This window comes from Saccoglossus kowalevskii, chromosome 19, assembly GCF_978046115.1.
Source record: "Saccoglossus kowalevskii chromosome 19, keSacKowa6.1, whole genome shotgun sequence".
In the NCBI taxonomy this organism is placed as follows: domain Eukaryota; kingdom Metazoa; phylum Hemichordata; class Enteropneusta; family Harrimaniidae; genus Saccoglossus; species Saccoglossus kowalevskii.
This window is the reverse complement of record NC_140659.1, coordinates 16111549-16130284: the sequence shown is the minus strand read 5'-3', so window position 1 is coordinate 16130284 and position 18736 is coordinate 16111549. Positions and strand designations below refer to the sequence as shown.

Genomic DNA, 18736 nt, shown 5'->3' with positions numbered 1-18736 from the left:
TGATTTCATATAAACTAAGTAAAGTGTGAGCCATTTCAAGTGTATATTTCAATAGTTAGGCCAGGGTGATTAAAAAGCATTCAACTGTACAGATGGTTTTTGGATACATTTTAGTGTCACTATAGTATGTTTCAATATATTCTAGGCAGGATAATTAAAAGGGTCAGGATATAGAATTATTATATAGTCAAATTACTTTTTCGGATTCCTATCGGTAGAGGGATTTTGAAATGGCTAAGCCAGGGCCATTCGAGTTTATGTTTGGTGGTTAGTTCAGGCCCTGAAAGTTGTTTCTACGACATTTTCTTATGTAATTTGTACTCGTGTTTTGAAGCAAAGTCCACGTATATATGATTTGGTAAGGTGAGAGTAGGGTCTTTGAAATCTGTGATTTAGTATAGTTAGATCGGAGTGATTGAAGTCTATGATTTTGTATAGTTAGACCGGGATCATTGAAATCTGTGATTTGATATAGTTAGGCTAAGTTGTTTGAAATCTGTGATTTAGTATAAGTATATGATTTCATGTATACACTTAGGGTTTCAGCAGCAGTAGCAATATATACCACCCCTAAACATAATGGTTCCATCCTTAATTGCATCAATACTGCTTCTGTAACACGGATATAGCTTGCACACACCTCATCGCACACCCCCTTGTACACAACCATGGTCAATTAGACGAATCGAGTCAGCCGAAGTAAGAAACTCTTTTTTTAGTCATTACATTCTTGTTTCAACCATCCACTTAATAATGATTGCATTGTGTATTCCGTGTTTTTAGGTATAGGACTAGACCTTGCCTCTCAGCCGAGATCCACCTGCGTTGCGACTGAACGGGCCTACGTTCTACCTTTAAGTTATTTATTGACTTGGCGTGTTGTCTTGTTACTCCAAGAGACTGCACACTCATCTGAATGCTGTTCATTCGATGAAGGCAACCTGGCAGACAGTCTGGCAGCGGTGAGTAGTTCTTTATATAGTCTCTGAATTTGAATGATTTACGTAACATTTTCTTTCAAACCTTCTGTATCAACACACGGCAACAGTGTCACAATTGGGCACAAACTCGCTGCGTTCTCGTGGTGCGTTGTACTGAGCATGGTTCCTTGCTACCTCTAGGCAGGCAACCCAGGGTCGCCAAGGATGATATTTGAATTGTGTCATCAAACAATTAGGCAAGGAGTTTGTTTGAATTTCACAGCCAACAAATAAGAGTAAGAAGAGTACATGCCCAGAAGATAATTATTGCTAGGCACGGACATGTTGAAAGTCTATAATGTCATAATTGATCAGGATGAAATATCTTTTTCTGCCACGCGCTGTCATTTTATCGACATTCATAGACACGGCTTAAAAGCATTGTATAGCATGTAATACAAGTACATCTGATTTAATTATAAAAGTCTATCCGAAGGTGTAATTTTACTCTTTCAAGTCATCGGCGGCAACAATCAAGAAACGTGAATCCTTCATTGGATACATTTAGGAGTTTTACGTGGCAAGGTGGCGAATTTCACAAGACTGCCAGTCTCTGAATTACAGCTGATGCCGTAAAACGGAATTAGACTCCGTGCTCGGAATGTTTCTATTGCAGCTCCCCGCGCATGCGCTAATAATATTCGGACTCTTTCTGATCACACTATCTTGTTATATTAAAAGATCTGAATCACATTTTGTAACAATGCAGTGTTAACTCAACTAATAATGTTGGCAATGAAATGAAGTAGGAGCATCTTTCAAGGTTACAAAAGCGTCTATTCCCATGGTAACCAGTCAATGCACATCATCGATGACCGGAAATTCCAATTCATGCCTATAACAGCAAGCGCATAAAATGCAATATTCATGATTAAATCACTTGCATTCCAACGGCAATTTTTAGGACTCAGTAACTCTCACTTTCAACACTAACGATGCAACAACGACTCATTGCAACTGATTTCTCCATATTATATAGTCGCTGCGCATAACCATGATATTAAGATTTATAAATTCTTCCACGTGGAGCGTTCACTGACATTAAAAGGCACTTTAACGCATTTCGAAAACATGTTTGAAAATATAATTTCTGTAATAAACTCGAATTAATGCGATACTCGCGATCGAGAAATGTCTTAATTTATATTATCAACTACTCAACATATGTACTGTTTTGATTTTTTTTTACAAAATACGAAGAGATTATTTTATTCTAAAATGTGTGCAACTTAATTTAATAACAATTCAGTATTTGTCATACGAGTCATATTATATATTTTTTTGCCCAAGTGTAATACTTACCTTCCCCTGTATAATATCGAGTTGTCAAATTTATTTATTTATTTATTTATTTATTTATTTATTTATTTATTTATTTATTTATTTATTTATTTATTTATTTATTTATTTATTTATTTATTTATTTATTTATTTATTTATTTATTTATTTATTACACCGTCCTTAAATTCAACAAATTAAGCAGACTACGAAAATACAATAATACCATTCCATCATATGTTGCCATAGGAACGCTTACTTGCCACAGCCATCAACTTCAGTTATCCATGAATTTTACGGTTGGCTTGAGATGCTTTAGCAAACCATGCATCAAATGATCCTTCCTACAATTGCTAATAGTGTAGATACACGATAGATGCAACTCCGGTACACTCATCTCCCGTTATTAGACCTAGATGAGATTCAGACAGCGATAGTTAAACCAACATTCTATCTCTCAGAACATCGCAGACACATCATCATCTAGAACATTATTGCCGTCCTCTAACAACACACGTCTAGAGGGAAACAAATTAAAAAACTGTCAAACGAAAACCCATTTGTTAGTGCCACTGAGATCGTTTCGACGATGCGTGATGAAGAAAAATGTCGATGGCGTGTTGTCACGTGACAACAAAGTTCATTGATTTCTTTCTATATTTCCCGAATTAAAGTTTGTACCGTTTGACCTTATTCTGTTCAATCAGCTTTTGTAGCTTCGGGAAAAAAATTGAATAAGCCCATTATCATGAAAGTAGAATCGATTCGCCCAGTTCGTCAAATATATCTATTGATTTTTAGGGGAACCACATCAGTATACGATGATGCGACATTCAAGAAGTCGATCATTAAACGTAGACTAGTTTGATGATGAAATCACAATTAATTCAAATAGAGAATCTGTGTTTGTCTTTGACCGTGACAGCAGAGTTTATTTTACCCGGATGTACAATTTAAAGTTCTACGACATTCTTGCGGTCAGCGTTGCGTAGAAATTATGGTGATTCCATCTCCTCGCTCGTTGAATGTGAACACTGGAATGTAAGCTCAACGTAAGTTATGCAAATATTTGGCTTAGTCTGGAATTACAAGACTTGTGTTGCCACCGCATGGACATTGCAAGCATTCTGGTAACACACATTGACAGTCTTCGCTTTTAGTGACACTGTCGACGTTTCCCGAGAATGGACTTCCTATTCCATTGATGAAAATTTATGTATCTGGCCTGATCCGTTGAAACCTCTATTATACGACTAATAGGTCTGAATGTATAAGTTTAATTTCTCAAGGCCGTATTCGCAAACGGCTGTCGGGAACTAGTCGAGAACGAGAAGCCACGAGCCTTGCATTTGCAACACCTCATAACGCTTGTCATCCCACTTACACCAGTTTACCTCGGAGTGCATATATATGTTCGCACCGTTTTGACCATTCATTGTTAATTGTTGTTGACATTTGTTTAATCTGTTGGCACTATAATCTGTTTGCCAGTTGTCTGTAAATTGTCTATTGTTTCGCGATCATGTTCTTGGATTACGGATGTATATATCGATCGAATATAATGTCATCTACTTCATTCACACCTCACTAACATAATAGTCATAAATCACGGAATGTGAATAAAACCGACTCACAACAAAATTGTGTATGTTGTGTCTTTCCCACGACGTGAATGTATGTTCCAATATCCGACTCTATATAGCAATGTAATTTTTAAATAGAGTCCTTGGCAAGTAGCTTAATATATTAATATGTATGTTATATGATAATTTACGTAAAAAAACAATGGTAAAGTGCTAAGTGCGTTCACATTGCACCACACTAAGGGACGACGTCAAAAGATCGATGTCGGATAAAAAACTTAATTCCTTTAGTTTTTTTCTAAACCCCCTACCCCCCACTGAAACTTAATTGATAAATATTGGTCATGGCGTCAGACTACATTCACCATTAAATACAAATTGATAATCGGACAGTAGTATTGCATAGCAGTTGGTTTTCGGGTGGGTGTAAACAGATTTTACAAATGCACCTCATTTGACGCACAGATTTACACTCAAACCAAACCATTTTTCTGTTGTTTTTTTTCCCTTTTCGGTTATTTCTGTCCATGATTGGATAGAAAAAAAAACGAACTACAAATACTCCAAGATTTTTTTGACTTCATTAAAAATAAAATCGTTTTTGTAGGATGGAAACTTTTTGAGGTCAAAACCCCCCACCCCCAAACTAAAGGAAATAATTTTTTTTATCCGACATCGATCTTTTGACGTCGTCCCTAAGATAGGTTCTGAAATCGATTCTTGGAGTTGACTGCCCAATCAGCAGTATAAATGCCTGCCAAATACCCTGCACTAGGTTTGGGAGACTAGTTCTAAAACATACAGTTGAAACTAGCAGCTAAACAAAAGCTTGAGACTCAGCTGCTACTACTATGCCCTGTATTGTCAAAAAAAAAAAAAGAGGAAACGAATGAGAGAAAACGCCTATATTTCGTTGCCATGGCAACACGATATTCCGTAAACTAACTCTACCAATTGACGTTGCATTACTTTTGTACTATGAATTTGTGTACGTACAACACCGACAGCAGTGATTTTGATGTCGAGAAACAGGAGTATTAATACAACAAACAAACAAACACTCATTTGCAATCACACGTACACGAGTAATATCCCATGAGCTATATGTATTTTTTTAATTTTGCAGCTCGTTTCTTCAATCACGATATGACCCACACTATGTATTAGAAAAAAAAACACACACTTTTTATTTTGATTAGATTTAGAATTATGAATATAATCATTCGAAAACAGTAAATCAAACGGCATTCCTGAGGGCTTGTATCTAATTTCTGCTGCTGCATTTAATTTGCATTTGTACCAATATACCTAATGTCGATATGGCTCTGATAAGAATCGTTTTTAAATAGACGCAGATATTTCTATCCCGAAACGGTAATTATGTTTCAATATCTAATCAAACAGCCCTCTGTAATGATAGAAAGACAACATTTAGTTGTGCGTCTGTAAAGCCTTGATACGTCTCCCAGGCACGTGCTCCGAGTCAAAATATGCATACTGAGGGCACTTTTATCTTTGTTACATCATTTGATTAGATTTCTGAGTATCAGAACCCACCTGAGTTATGAATACCTTGTGGCCGAGGCAATCAAAATATTGCTTTGCACCCTACAGCCGTCTGAAACGAAACTTCTGATAACAACATTATTGGCACGTGTTAGTTAAGTACTTGCAACTCAATGTATTATGAAGTTAGAGCTCAGTGTGGGAGAATTTTATTTTTTGTTATGTTTTACCCCATTCAGCTGAATATAATACCTGTAGCGACCACTATTGTAAAAAAAGTTCGAATACAATTTTTTTATACCAGTATGGCGTAACAATTACATCATTTACTTAGAACAAATCTATAAATATTTTCCAAATGTATATCTCTTACTTCCCTTACTACCCTTAGTCACAGTGTCACTATTTCAGTCACTATCATTGAGACTTATTCAGTAAAAACAGATACGACAGGAAAATAATGTCAAATATTGAATCACTATGGATTGTCAGCAATTACATTTTAGTTTATTTCACACATACTGCAGTTACCAAAGATAACCATCCATGACAAAATCATCTGTACTCACACAAGCATGATGACGTGCAGTATTAATTAAATTTAATTTATAGATTGAAATGAGGTCAGGGGCGGTTCGCGGTGGATCTGTTCCTTTATTCTGTTCTAATTGAAAAACCATACAACGCCCGTGGGTAAATTGTATGTCCAACCGATTGCTAATCAAAATCCACAAGGTATTGATTGGTTGAGTCAAATCATGGGTGAATTTGCTATCTGAGTCAGCATTAAATACAAGTATAATAGTTCCCACGTTTCAGGAATTGCCAATTTGCTTTGTATTAGGATGCATATTGGATTCAATGTTGGCATACCGTGCTTATTTCAATGCACGGTCATCAATTTATTACATCTGCCTAAATTGATTGTTTCTTCACCGACCAACCCGGTCTAGCTAATCTAAATAAGTTGAAAATTAAATTTGTTTGTTTCCAAGGTTGTAACAGTATTCTTTATCGATGTTTATTTTTGTCAAATACATCTAACATACAGTGGGATCTTGATAACAGTAAACTATTACGTATGTAATTCATTTAGGTTACAATCCAGGAGCTAAATACGCCACCGTATTTTTCGTTAATGTTCTTTTATTTACATTACGATGAAGGTAAAATCATTGTGTTTCGAAAAGTCGCAAATATCTCTGAAATGAATTATCATACCTGCAGGCAGGGCAGCTATTCAGACTGTGCAATCAGCAAATTCGTTTTGGTGCAGTGTGATCTCTGTGCTGTTCATTTACACAACTCTCCAAATTAGGTTGCATCTACGTCACTATACGTCCAGTGTGGTACTGATGAGCTTTATTGCATACAGAACCACTACCTCGGCCACCTAGAACTTTACATAAACAATTGTGTGTCGATGTAAAGATGTTACCTATGTGTACTACACATTTTACCGAACATTTGTTATTTGACAATACATGTTTACAAGTAGTGTTGACAAGAAAAACAATCTATGGCAATGGAAAGTAATGCACAGTCACAGTCGCCGCAAATTTACAACACTAATTCAATATGATTATTTGAAGGAATGCAAGACATCTGTCTGCTATCGGTGTTTATTTAACGTGTCAAACTCCTGCCTTCATCGAAATTTGGATTTGGAGAACAAAACAAACTACTGAATCCACCTCATTAGCAAATGGCCGCCGAAATCTCACCTCCTCGCGACTTGTTTTTCGCCACTGTTCTGTTGGCACACCTATCAATGTAATTTGGAACAGTGTTCCCGGCGACCATTTGCAAACAATGTCTGTATAGCGTACTTGAATGGCTGAGAAGATAGTTGGTCGCCAACAAACAGGTTCTGTTCTGCAATGTGATTGGCTCAGTTCATTATTTCGACTATAATTAACGTTGTGCAAATGCACCACAAAGGACGAGCCATGTTCTGCAATGTCTACAGCGCACAAGAGATATAGTCATTTGCAGGGACGGTGCTAACACCAGAAAATGGCAAATTTATATAATACTTTGGGCTTCTGTGTCCAGTTAGGGAGTGAATAAGTATCATAATGATAAAAAAAATCACAAATATAATAATAGTCGTAAATAAACAATTCTTTACGGAATTATGGGTAATAAAATGCCTAGCAATGCGACGGCTGGTACTTTCACTGTGACCATACATTATCACTACACCCTTGAAATAGGATGATACACCAATATCAGATACTGAAATGGCAGAATAGGTGAATACTTCTGTTATCAATATTTTAATAGTCCATTAAGTCAAGAGAATCAAAGAATCAATTCTCCGTATGGATATTATCCAACAACGATTTTTGCACAATGAACTGTCAATTGATAAATTGTCATATTTTTTTGTACTATAAATTGAATGTTCAATCCACGTCTACGTTGAACTGATATCAATTCATTTCACTGTCACTTTACAAATAGAAGGTACGTCTTTCTTCGAGTTGCACTAAATTAATACCATGCAACATTCCGTCTGTGCGTCTGATGCGAAGTGACAAATACGCCTTGTGTTTCCCCTTGATCACAGCACGGGTGGCTGTTATTTGCCCCCCCCCCTGTCGTCGAGGACAGTCTGAAAGTGACTGATTGTATTAGGCTTGCATGACGCATATACCTACTCACCTTACTGCATTAGTATCCCACTAACTTTACAATCAGCTTTGTAGATTACATTCAATTTTTAGAGATTCTTACTCGCGCAAGGAATACAAGAATAACTAGGGCGATGAGGCGCAATGTACTGCTGTGGACTGCGCACATTGGGGTTAAATACCCGAATCTATCATGAATAATTGCACTTTGGTGACGTAATTGGAAGTCTGATATCGAACAAGTTAAAAAATGAGAAATGTATTTCAAGAAATACAACCCACGCACTGTTGTGCCAGGATTTATTTGTCAAGTGAGATGTTGCGTGACTAATGAACGTGTCTTCGCAATAATTAATGTAGCAATTGATGCATGGTTATGCATTAGATTACAATACCCATTCCTCATAATATCACGCATGTCTTGAATATTAATTAGTACAAAGAATATGATTTGACAGAACAGTATGTATTTCAAGGAAATCACAAATATTGCAAAACAGGCATAACAAGTACGATGTAATGTAATGTAATGTAATGAGCGTTTGACTTGTGATAAAACCATCTACCTACCATCTACTCTGCAGTGAACTAGAGCACACTCTTCTTGTACGGTACTGTTGTACGGGTAATTTAGTGGCAGGCTATTGCACGCCCCGCTGCATTGCTTAAAGGGCGGTGGTCGTCGCGCAGCGCGTGTTCGAATTTCCTGTAATGTATTTTACACGCGCTGTATACGTCGCTATGAGTCCCATATCGAACAGGACGCGGCGCGACGACTGCCGCCCTTTAACGCGGAAACCACTTACAAACCACAGCACAAATTTGACACGTAAGCTTCCAAATTCAAGATGGCTAAACAGGATTTGTCTTCTTGATGTTGCAATTATTGATCTCGGTGGAATATTCGTCACGTTAAGAGGGCAAATTTTCAAACTTTGGTACGATAAGGAAGTACAGTGCATGCGAATCTGGCATGAATGTTTAATCGCCATATCCTGCACTGTATAAGCAGTTTAATTGGATTGTTGAATGATGATTGCCATTTAAGTAACCAACGGCGTAGCATTCCAACTAAATCTGTAGTTAAAACACAACAAGTATGTTGAGTTACCATCTGGAAATCGACTCAAATTCAAATTAAAGCTTTTCTTCACCAGACTTTCTCGCCCACTTTTTTCTTGTATTCTTCAATATTTTTAGAAATGAGCCCTAATTTTGGAACCAAACAGACAAAATTTGAGTAAATTTTCAGTTTCTACTAAAAAAAAAAGGGTTATTTTTGTTCCAATCTTCTGAAGGAAGTGCAGACTATAAACGGGACTATTTTGTGAATTTGTAATAAAAAGAGGGAACTTGTGGTGAAAATGTTAATAGTATGCAGCATTTTTATAGTGATGTTTATATCATGAATACCATAGAAATGTCGAGACTATCTGGCCAAAACAATTCTTTATACACTTTTCCCTTTACATTTTCAGAATGCTTGTCACGTGCTCATCGTGGCGCGTGATGTTAACGAGATAGTGCGATATCTGATTACTTCTGTTATTCGCTCACCTCTACAAACGGTTGCACACAGTTACTACCAAATAATTCACTGTCTCGCCCATCGCAGGATATGCTCACTGAGCGTGACTGGATCTACTACATAATTACCTTCTAGTACCAGGTCATTAATAGCACATTTGATATGTCACATCCACTTAAACGAAGACGTGCGCCAGTTTCTTTAATTGATTTAACAGTTCCCTGGGCACTACGGCAATACTGCATATACATACTCACACGCATAAATAATCGTACTCACGTCAGTGTGTTAACGCATTTAATACATACACAACTCTTAAGGGACGGTGAAATGACAAGCCAAAGTTAGACAGCGGGTCAATCAGGAAATTAATCAACGGCTCAAAAGTGTGTGGCCTATGGGATTGTTCGGTATTTGAAAATAAAATAAATTGTTGATGCAAATGACAACGAAGATATTTCGTTTAATTTGCTGTGTGCCCTCTTAGTTAGTTATAACTGGTAAGGAGGTTCGCAACTGTGTATACTGCGCATATACCTGCGCATTTACCCATGAATCAATCGTTGATATATACGTGTGTCCAGACAGGGACAACGGATTGAAATGACGTAACTATTCATATATGTACGAGGAGCAAACAAACAAGCACTGTGACTGAATAATTATGTTTGCAGTAAAATAAGTCCGGACTGAATTGACGAGTATAGCACAACCAGAGTCACCGAAATTCGAATTGTCATAGAATATACATAAATTAGTATTATTTCTGCATTGGTTTCCATGGTTTTTTATTCATGAACATTTTTGTCGGTGTCACGAACCGAAAATGTCGTATATAAATTATTGACACGAATAACGTATATTTAATTTAGTGAGCGTTCAGAGTGATAATATTTTCCCATTACAAAAGGTTGTGTTGTATTATATGCCGTGCCTAGTCACAGAAACCCGCGCTCTTATAGGTTACGTAACTTGCTCGGTATTCAAGGCTCCGCGTCAAGTGACATTGGGCTCAACACAAATAAAAGTAACAGGGTATAGTATATCACAATAACATTTCCTTAACTTGAATACTCCTTAGACATAAATGAGATCTCGTTACCAGCGAGAAAATCATGGTTACGTAGATCCGAGGAGCTGTGGACGCGTGAAACAAGTCTCATTGCTCTCTCGCTTTCGACGAGATCACTGTGTAGCTTTTGTGTTCAGTAGCGTGCGTGTCTCATATTGCACATATAGTAAGTAGTACGGTGATGTTGTGACAAATATCTTCTAAATTACGCCGTTCAAATGATACTAAATAATCTTGCAATGAATGATGTGTGCATATAAAAATTAGACATTCATATACCTCACTCGAATAACAGAACACGTGACCATATGATTTAAAAAAAATCAACTTGAAACATCTCAACTTGTTACATCTCATTAAAATTATTACAACCATAATATTACATTCAACAAATTGAAATGTGATAATCAAAATCCCAATAAGTTTACATTTTGTAATCAATGCTGTTGGCACCTTAAGTTGGTGATATTATTCTGAATACTGACACGTGATAACATCGGCAACGCGTCGAATGTGCAGCTACAAATTACGCAACTTTGTAAACCGAGCGGAAACACTCATTCAGGCAGACAGTGAAGGAAATTCTAGGAGAAAGACCAACTCTTTTGATTTGTCGAACTGTCCGTCTCGTGCACAATGACGTAAATTTTGCATAGGAATCAATTAGCCGCAAATTTAACGAAATAACTGTAGCTTCCCATCGAGCAAGCGCGAGTTCGTTAATGGTTATTCATCACGTGTGTACCCACTTTACGCAATTGTTACGTTTAATCCCTGGACGAGTTCAACCTATATATGACGTATACGCGATGAGTGGACACAGTTGGAAGCTCCACATTATGTGTGTACAGTTTATGGAAGAAAAAAAAAACGTCACAGTGACAAATGAATTATTCAATTTAAATCTCCACACTTAATGTGAAAGAAAGCGTTTATACCGACAGCGAGTGTTAGCCAAGGGAATCGGCATCTGTATGCAATGCAAGTGCACGCTATGAATGGTAGAAAGCCCCTTAATCTCGTAATTGAAACTCCTTACCCTGCTGCACACCTGCCAAATTGCTTCACTTATTATGCCCCTCTTCCATACCTGTGTTTGTTTGGAAGGTTGATATCAACTTAATTTTTCGCTCTGTCACCGAATTAAATGTTTCTTATGAAGTATAACTGGTTAGACATTACTAGTGTCGATTGTCTTCTGAATAAATGTGCCATCTCGTTAACGCCCCGTAAATAATTACCATTGCAGGCAATGATCGTTCAGCACGTTACGAAATTAGAATGCCATGGATAAAAATGAGATAAGTCCCGCACGTATCCGATCCTTTGTAAACGCACAAACCTAACATCATATATCTGTGATAATGTACGAATGTATGCGTTCTTGTCCCTTGGTTTTTTACCTAATTGCTGCCTGCGGGGACTCAGTTATATATATATATATATATTAGACACGGACCAGAATTCCACTTCTGTAAATGCAGAATATCGAGGGATTGGTGGAAATGGTTCGATCGTGCTCGATGCAATGAAAACATCTACGTTGCCGAATATTTAATTGAAATAAAAGTAGATTTGCCTCGAGGCTAACGGGTGATTGAAAATGCTTGAATGGAAGATAAAATCTAACCCGTGATGTTTTTTCTTCAAAAGAGCTTATTGCTTATTGTTTAAACTGACAATCTAGAGTTACAATATCCATACTCATTGCATTGGCGAATTGTGAAGGGCGATTACACTTTAAATTTCCGTTGCAATCCAGCTAACTGTCGCAGTTTAAATTAATTTTTTATTAGCTTCCTGCCTGTGAATAACGTCGGGAAATTCACTGTTAATTCATGAACAAGGAAATTGATATCCGTCATGGCGTGAGTTGAAATTCACATAGTACCCCCGGTAGGTGGTTGTGCGGGGTGGCACTCGATTTGAATTTGAAACGCTTTGCATAGGTGGACCCAGCCTGGAAATATTTGGTTTGCATTACTAACGTGACTGAGTGTTGACCATATATTAGTGTACCGGTGATATCAGTGTGTGCAAAGAAAGTCTATATTATGCAGATCCGTTGCCATGTGTGTTCATTTCTCACCGGTTCTTTGTACAGCTGAGGACACTCTCCGTATATGAGCGAGTTTATACGTGGAGAACGCATGTATCCATTGTGAAAATACAGCAGCCATCCATCCATTATACATTAACCGACTATTTCACTGTCTTCGGTGGATACGGTAATCGTCTATAAATAGTAAGTGAAGACACTTACAGATTTAACTTCATGATGTTGTTATTATTACGATATCTCGTCACGCCGGCTTTATTTGACAATTATGCAGCAAAACAAAATTCTAAAAATGTCAAGTTGCATTAGCCATGATGACAGAATTGTTGACCTCTCACCTTGAGATTATACTAGCCTTGTCGAAGTTGATCAGTTAATCCAGCGCATTGTAGCATGCAGAGAACTGGCGTAATATTCAAATCAATAACCGCGTAACAGTATACGAGACAAGACTGTGTGTGGTGCATCGATAAGGACGAGTAGCTGGAGCAGACTGCCAGGGGACATAACTCAATTGCGGTGGAGCGATGGGACAAGACATGCACTATTTTTAAGGGGGAATTGCATGTATATATTTCCTTACAATGTGAACCATACTCCCGGGGGATTTGGTGCGCGTATACTCTCCTTAGAGCTATATGCTAACTGAATTCAAAACATGACTCAATTTCCATGGCGTTCTGTACTGAATATTTGTCATAAAACATCGTAGTTTAAAAATGAAACTAACATGTGTAAGCAAACAAATTTAACTGATTTAAAAATATGTTTAGGGATGTACCATTATAAACTCAGGGTGTTGGATTTGGGACAATTAATCTGCACATTTTTTATACATATTATTATAAAGAGAAGAGCAAAAAATCATCCACCACCTAGATCATAATCAATTATTCACCATGGTAATTAACAGTTTTTATACCATCTCACCACCCAGAGTTTTTAATGGTCAGTCCCTTATATACAATTCATGTACATCCGCCCGCTAGGCTTTTTATTTGCACACACGACTCCCGCGAGTCTTTGCATATATTCCAATTTCATGAGTCGGTACAATGTTTTTTACTGTTTTATGCTCCGCGGGTAGCGTAGAATTATGCGTCACGACATCTGCATTTAATCGCTAAGTATTTGGAGATGCAATCATTAGGGTAAACATGATTGTGTGAAGCGAGGGAACTACTTTTAATCCGCCTTAAAATAGGGTGAACATGATTGTGTGCGGCACGGGAACTACTTTTCATCCGCCTTACAATAGGGTAAACACGATTGTGTGAAGCGAGGGAACTACTTTTCATCCACCTTAAAAAAATGAAGAAACACTTTTTATTATCTGCAAAAGACGATTTGGACAGGGTTGTGTGGTGATGCGAACGGGGGGGGCATAGTTATAAACGGGAGATGATGTGAATAGTGGGTTTAAATAGGATAGGATCAGATAGTGACAATGCGTTGTGTTTGAGTGGATTTAAAGGAATTGGGTGGAAGGGTGAAAGTGGGCCTGACTGGATTCTAAATATGTTGGCAGGGGAGAATATTGATATGGAAGGTCTTAATGGATAGATTAATTATAGATTGTGGGCGTGGTGTTAGATGGGTGATATTATGGAAGAATGAAGTAAGCTCTGTTTGAAGATGATAACTGGTATGGGCTGGAATGAGTAGACTTGGAAGGATGGTCGAATTGTCCGATAGGTGGTTCAGATGATGAGTTGGTTGGGAGTGGGTGCCAGAGATGAACTCCGATGGTAAAGGGCGTACAACGTGGTGGATAATCTAAATTTTAGACTCAGTAGGGTGAATGGAGTGTTGTGAAGAGGGCTCAAATGATAGGTATTTCGTGGCTGGACAAGTAATAATATATATATAGTATTCTACTGGGTAGTTACTTAGCAGTCCCGTGACAAAGTGTGTGGATCATATGGGTTGGTAGGAAGTGGGTGGAATTCGGTGATGATGTTGGATGGGGAGTATTTGCATTTGATATATAATGCATTGTCACATTATAACTGCGTTGGTATTCCTTCGCTAAAATGAGTAAATGATACGTAATATTCTTCCAATATCGCAATTTTTTAGCAAAATTGTTCTTCATTCTATATCCGATAATATGTCTCCCAGTATGCACACTTGGCATACAATAAACATTTTTTTTATTCAACTAGAATACTTGTATTGCAATATAAAACGTCTGGTGCAATACATCGTCATAATAGGTCACGCCCTCTAATGCCGAAACAAGTCTGTGACGTAAACTCTTTGATCTATAGTCGTCCGACTATCAAACCATGGAGGTAATTACCTCCATGATCAAACTAATGTTTTTTTTTACCAATTTACCAAATAATAACGAACGCTTTACAGCCATTTGCCCATTAAGATTTTCCATACTTCCATCTACGTCGCCCTGACGTCACAGAACCATAGATGTCTTCATCTAGTTGTGGTTAAAGACTGAATTTAGTATCATCCCATTTTACAGGAAAATGTAATTACGAATGTGAAGAAATAATATAATGCACTAATTAAGTCAGACGAGATTTTGCGATCAAATCTGACCCGTGATTATTAAACAGGGCCACGTGTTCCAGTCGACAGTTTGCGTCATCGAGATTTATTATACAACATTTCTTTTTATATTTCACAATACTATATGACGTGGCGTATCTATCAGCACACATAAGTACATGCAAAGACAATTTTAAAAAGACATATGTTGTTCGGTTAGATTGTTATCAATATACTTCACTTAGCAACCGTGACGTCATAAGAAGGAACGTGGTTGCTTATGTAACTCGATTTCCTATGTTTTTTCTTTAATACGTCACGTGACTACAGTAGGAGATATCAGCATTACATTTCGAAATTAGTATATGGCGGCGAGTAAACATTTTGTTTTGTTACACGCAAGCAGTTTCATAAATCTTCCGATGATGTATTGAACGCGCTCATCTTCCGTCATTGTCAAACTGGTATATTCGTTATAGTTGGAAACATAGTTTACGTTCGGTTTAATTTCACAATTCGCATATTCCCTGGATTCACATCAGTGCCACTTGCTTGCATTCTTGAATACTACCCCGGGTGTTCAACAAATGGATACATACTAGATCGATAACCACAAACGCCGGAGTCATTGCTAGATTATTAGAAACATCGTCGTACCCCGATGAGTGCGGATCACGATGTACATAGCGTCATCACAAAACCTAAGTTAAGCAGTAGTGGTACTCCCAACAGCTTCAATACCTGTCCCATGTACACCTCATAACATGACTATAAATTGAAATGTGTAAATATGGAAAATGGGGTTTGTTCCGTCAAATTCTTACCTCCTCTATACCTGGCGACGCATACGTAATCGGAGACGCGCTTAACAGCATATAACTGTACACACTAGGTTTAAAGCGCGGTGGTCGTCGCGCAGCGCGTGTTCGATTTCATGTCAATAAACAATGTATTTTACACGCGTTGTATACGTCGCTATGAGTCCCATATCGAACAGGACGCGGCGCGACGACTGCCGCTCTTTAAGATTGAAGATTATATGTAATGTTCGTCATGAGTATCATGAGTTCATACCATCAGAATACTGGAAATGAAAAAAAATAGGTCATCGGATGATTTTTTGAGATGCAAGTCCGGAATATTGTGGAAAATGGTCAAAAAATTTATTTTTACACCGGTTTTCAACTTGAAAGGTGAGAATATTTTTAACATGTCAAAATTTTGCTCGGTCACATGGGATTTAATAAAAAAAGACACTTATAATTTAGTGAGTTTTCAGGGTGATACTAGTTTACCATTGCATTCAATGGAAGGTTTAGCGCAAATGAGTAAGTCCGGATTTTTGTGATAATACGTAAAATAACGTTAACTTGATAGCAGTGGAAGGACAGTACTGGTGCACTGAATAGAACTAGATAAAGTGTATTCTCCCTAATAGAGACCATTGCCGGGTTGTACACGTGATAATCTTGTTAATTACGTCAGCTGACATATTCGAAGACTGCTCGCGGCGAACACCTGCGTGAACACTTAACATTGGCATTAAACCGCGACTCAATTTTATTCACAATTCCTCAGTTCATTGAACAGTTGCTTTCATGGTGTTGCACAATGGGATATTTACTAGATGGTTCTATTTCAACCAACTGCGAACGAGGATGACAGTTATACGACCAGAAATACGTACTCGGTCAACATATCACGTGATGCAGCATTTTTTTGTGACGGGCATGCGCATATAGCCACAGTCCCGTTCAGCACACAGAATGAAGCAATCGCGTAGTATGGCGAAGACGCCAACGCAATAAACTCTGCGTATCCACCGGCGTTTGAAACGTAATATTCGAGGCAAGCGATAATTCAGCATTGAAAAAGGCGGTATTAAATTCTAAGATGTGGAACGAATTTGATGCAAATCGAATAGAAAATATTTCGACTGAGTACAATTGAATAAAAGCTACAAATTAGACCAACTACAGCGTGGTGGTAAACATTAGTTCCGAAGTATAAGAGAATTGGGTGGTTGAATGCAATTACGTAAAATGATTGGGAAATTGAAAGAGACTCAACGGAAATGAGTGAATGTTGAAAAAAAAATTACGGGTGAAAAAAATATCATGTGTAGGTTATATGAGTAGATGTATTCATTTACTGCGAATATAACTGATTTTACAATCGAGTTATATAAGTTACAATTGCAAGGCTGTTTCCAGGGGAAACATTTTTAGAAATATATCGATTTCAACTATTATCGAATGGATTTAAAAGGTACACGTTATCTTAAGTCAATAACTTAATTCTATAATAAAACCGCCACGACTTTATCTGTTCTAAAAACAAAACGTAATTTTAACTGAAGAATTCAGTGACGCCGTTGAAACGCAAATTCTAGAAATAATATCAGCTTAACGGGTAATGCTCCTATAATACAAACAATATCGTAAAACCGACTACCGAAGAATATTTGCCCTCCAATCAATTATCGTGTCTGAAATGATACGCTTATCTCAGTCATGCCCCTGTAGGCATGGCTCGGATCCAATGTCAGTCAGTACGAGCTACCGTACGGTGCTGGCTACCTCGTTTAACCTATTGGATTTTATAATCGGGGGAATGCATATACGCAGCTTTGTCGCTAGGGTTCTCACGAGGATTTCTCCGAATTGTATCCGTTTATTTGTGCATTCAAGAAGGTCAGTTCCAATTCGACGTGACAGTTGGGACAGCCAGTTGAGACTGTACTCCCCACACAAATCAGTGCCCCTACCAAATCACACACTTGCACAGCAACGTTTTCTCGTGTACTGCGAAGTTGCTCTTCGTTCTATCCCTGCATCTTCTATTCGCCACCTTGTATCAGTTTAGATATAGTCTTCCGCATTGTGCGCAGGCTGCGTTCAGTTTGATAGAGGCACATGACCTAACCACAGTGACCAGGAAGCAGCGATTCGCGAAATGGATTTGGTAATCGGATGGTATGATACAACTGGCCAAAACAAGCAGTTTATCAAAACACATGCAGTAACATCATTGGAATGAATTTACGTGTACTCGAATCAGTAGCTAACGCGACTGTATGCACTGCGGTGTGGTCGTCAACGTGAAAACACTGAACTTAAATAGCTAAATCCAGTACGTATTTGTTTCAGGTTTGTGCGGTGAGAACCAAGATATGCAATGTGTATCCATGGAAACAGTCTGTGTTGTTTTTGGTGGAACGGAGTATTATTGTGTCTACTGGCCATACACATAAATGCAAGTAAGTTGAAACGTACACACTGATTCCATTCACTGGCGTGAAATGTACATACTGAAAAGCAAATCAAACATAAATGAATTAGAGGCTATAATATTTAGATTCAACTTTGTTTCTTTACTCAGACAAAAGATAATATATGCAAACAGATCTCGCACTCTTGCGATATCACTGTCAATCGCGTCTCGTGTTCATCTTGTTTATACCGTGACGTACAAGACACATGCCGCAAAGCAAATATTACTATTTCCAACATTTTTTTTGCCGTTATTCATTGTAGCGCTGCTTTAAATGTGCGACATATTCATTTAGACAGAGCTGAGGGAACT

The 18736-nt window shown here is 37.7% G+C and overlaps 1 protein-coding gene across 3 annotated transcripts in view; it reads left to right on the top strand.

Moving 5' to 3' along the window:
• Positions 1 to 841: 841 nt before the first annotated feature.
• LOC102808121 (adhesion G protein-coupled receptor L2-like) overlaps positions 842 to 18736 on the top strand; it is a 61072-nt gene continuing 43177 nt past the window's right edge. The window contains exons 1-2 of one of the 3 annotated variants that reach the window (XM_085493663.1): positions 842 to 962; positions 18301 to 18410. In XM_085493663.1, the coding sequence (XP_085349789.1) occupies positions 18329 to 18410 (82 nt within the window). In that variant the 5' untranslated portion in view covers positions 842 to 962; positions 18301 to 18328. Of the gene's footprint in view, positions 963 to 17754; positions 17845 to 18230; positions 18411 to 18736 lie in introns of those variants that run through there. The other 2 variants (XM_085493662.1, XM_078006857.2) reach the window with 2 other exon arrangements.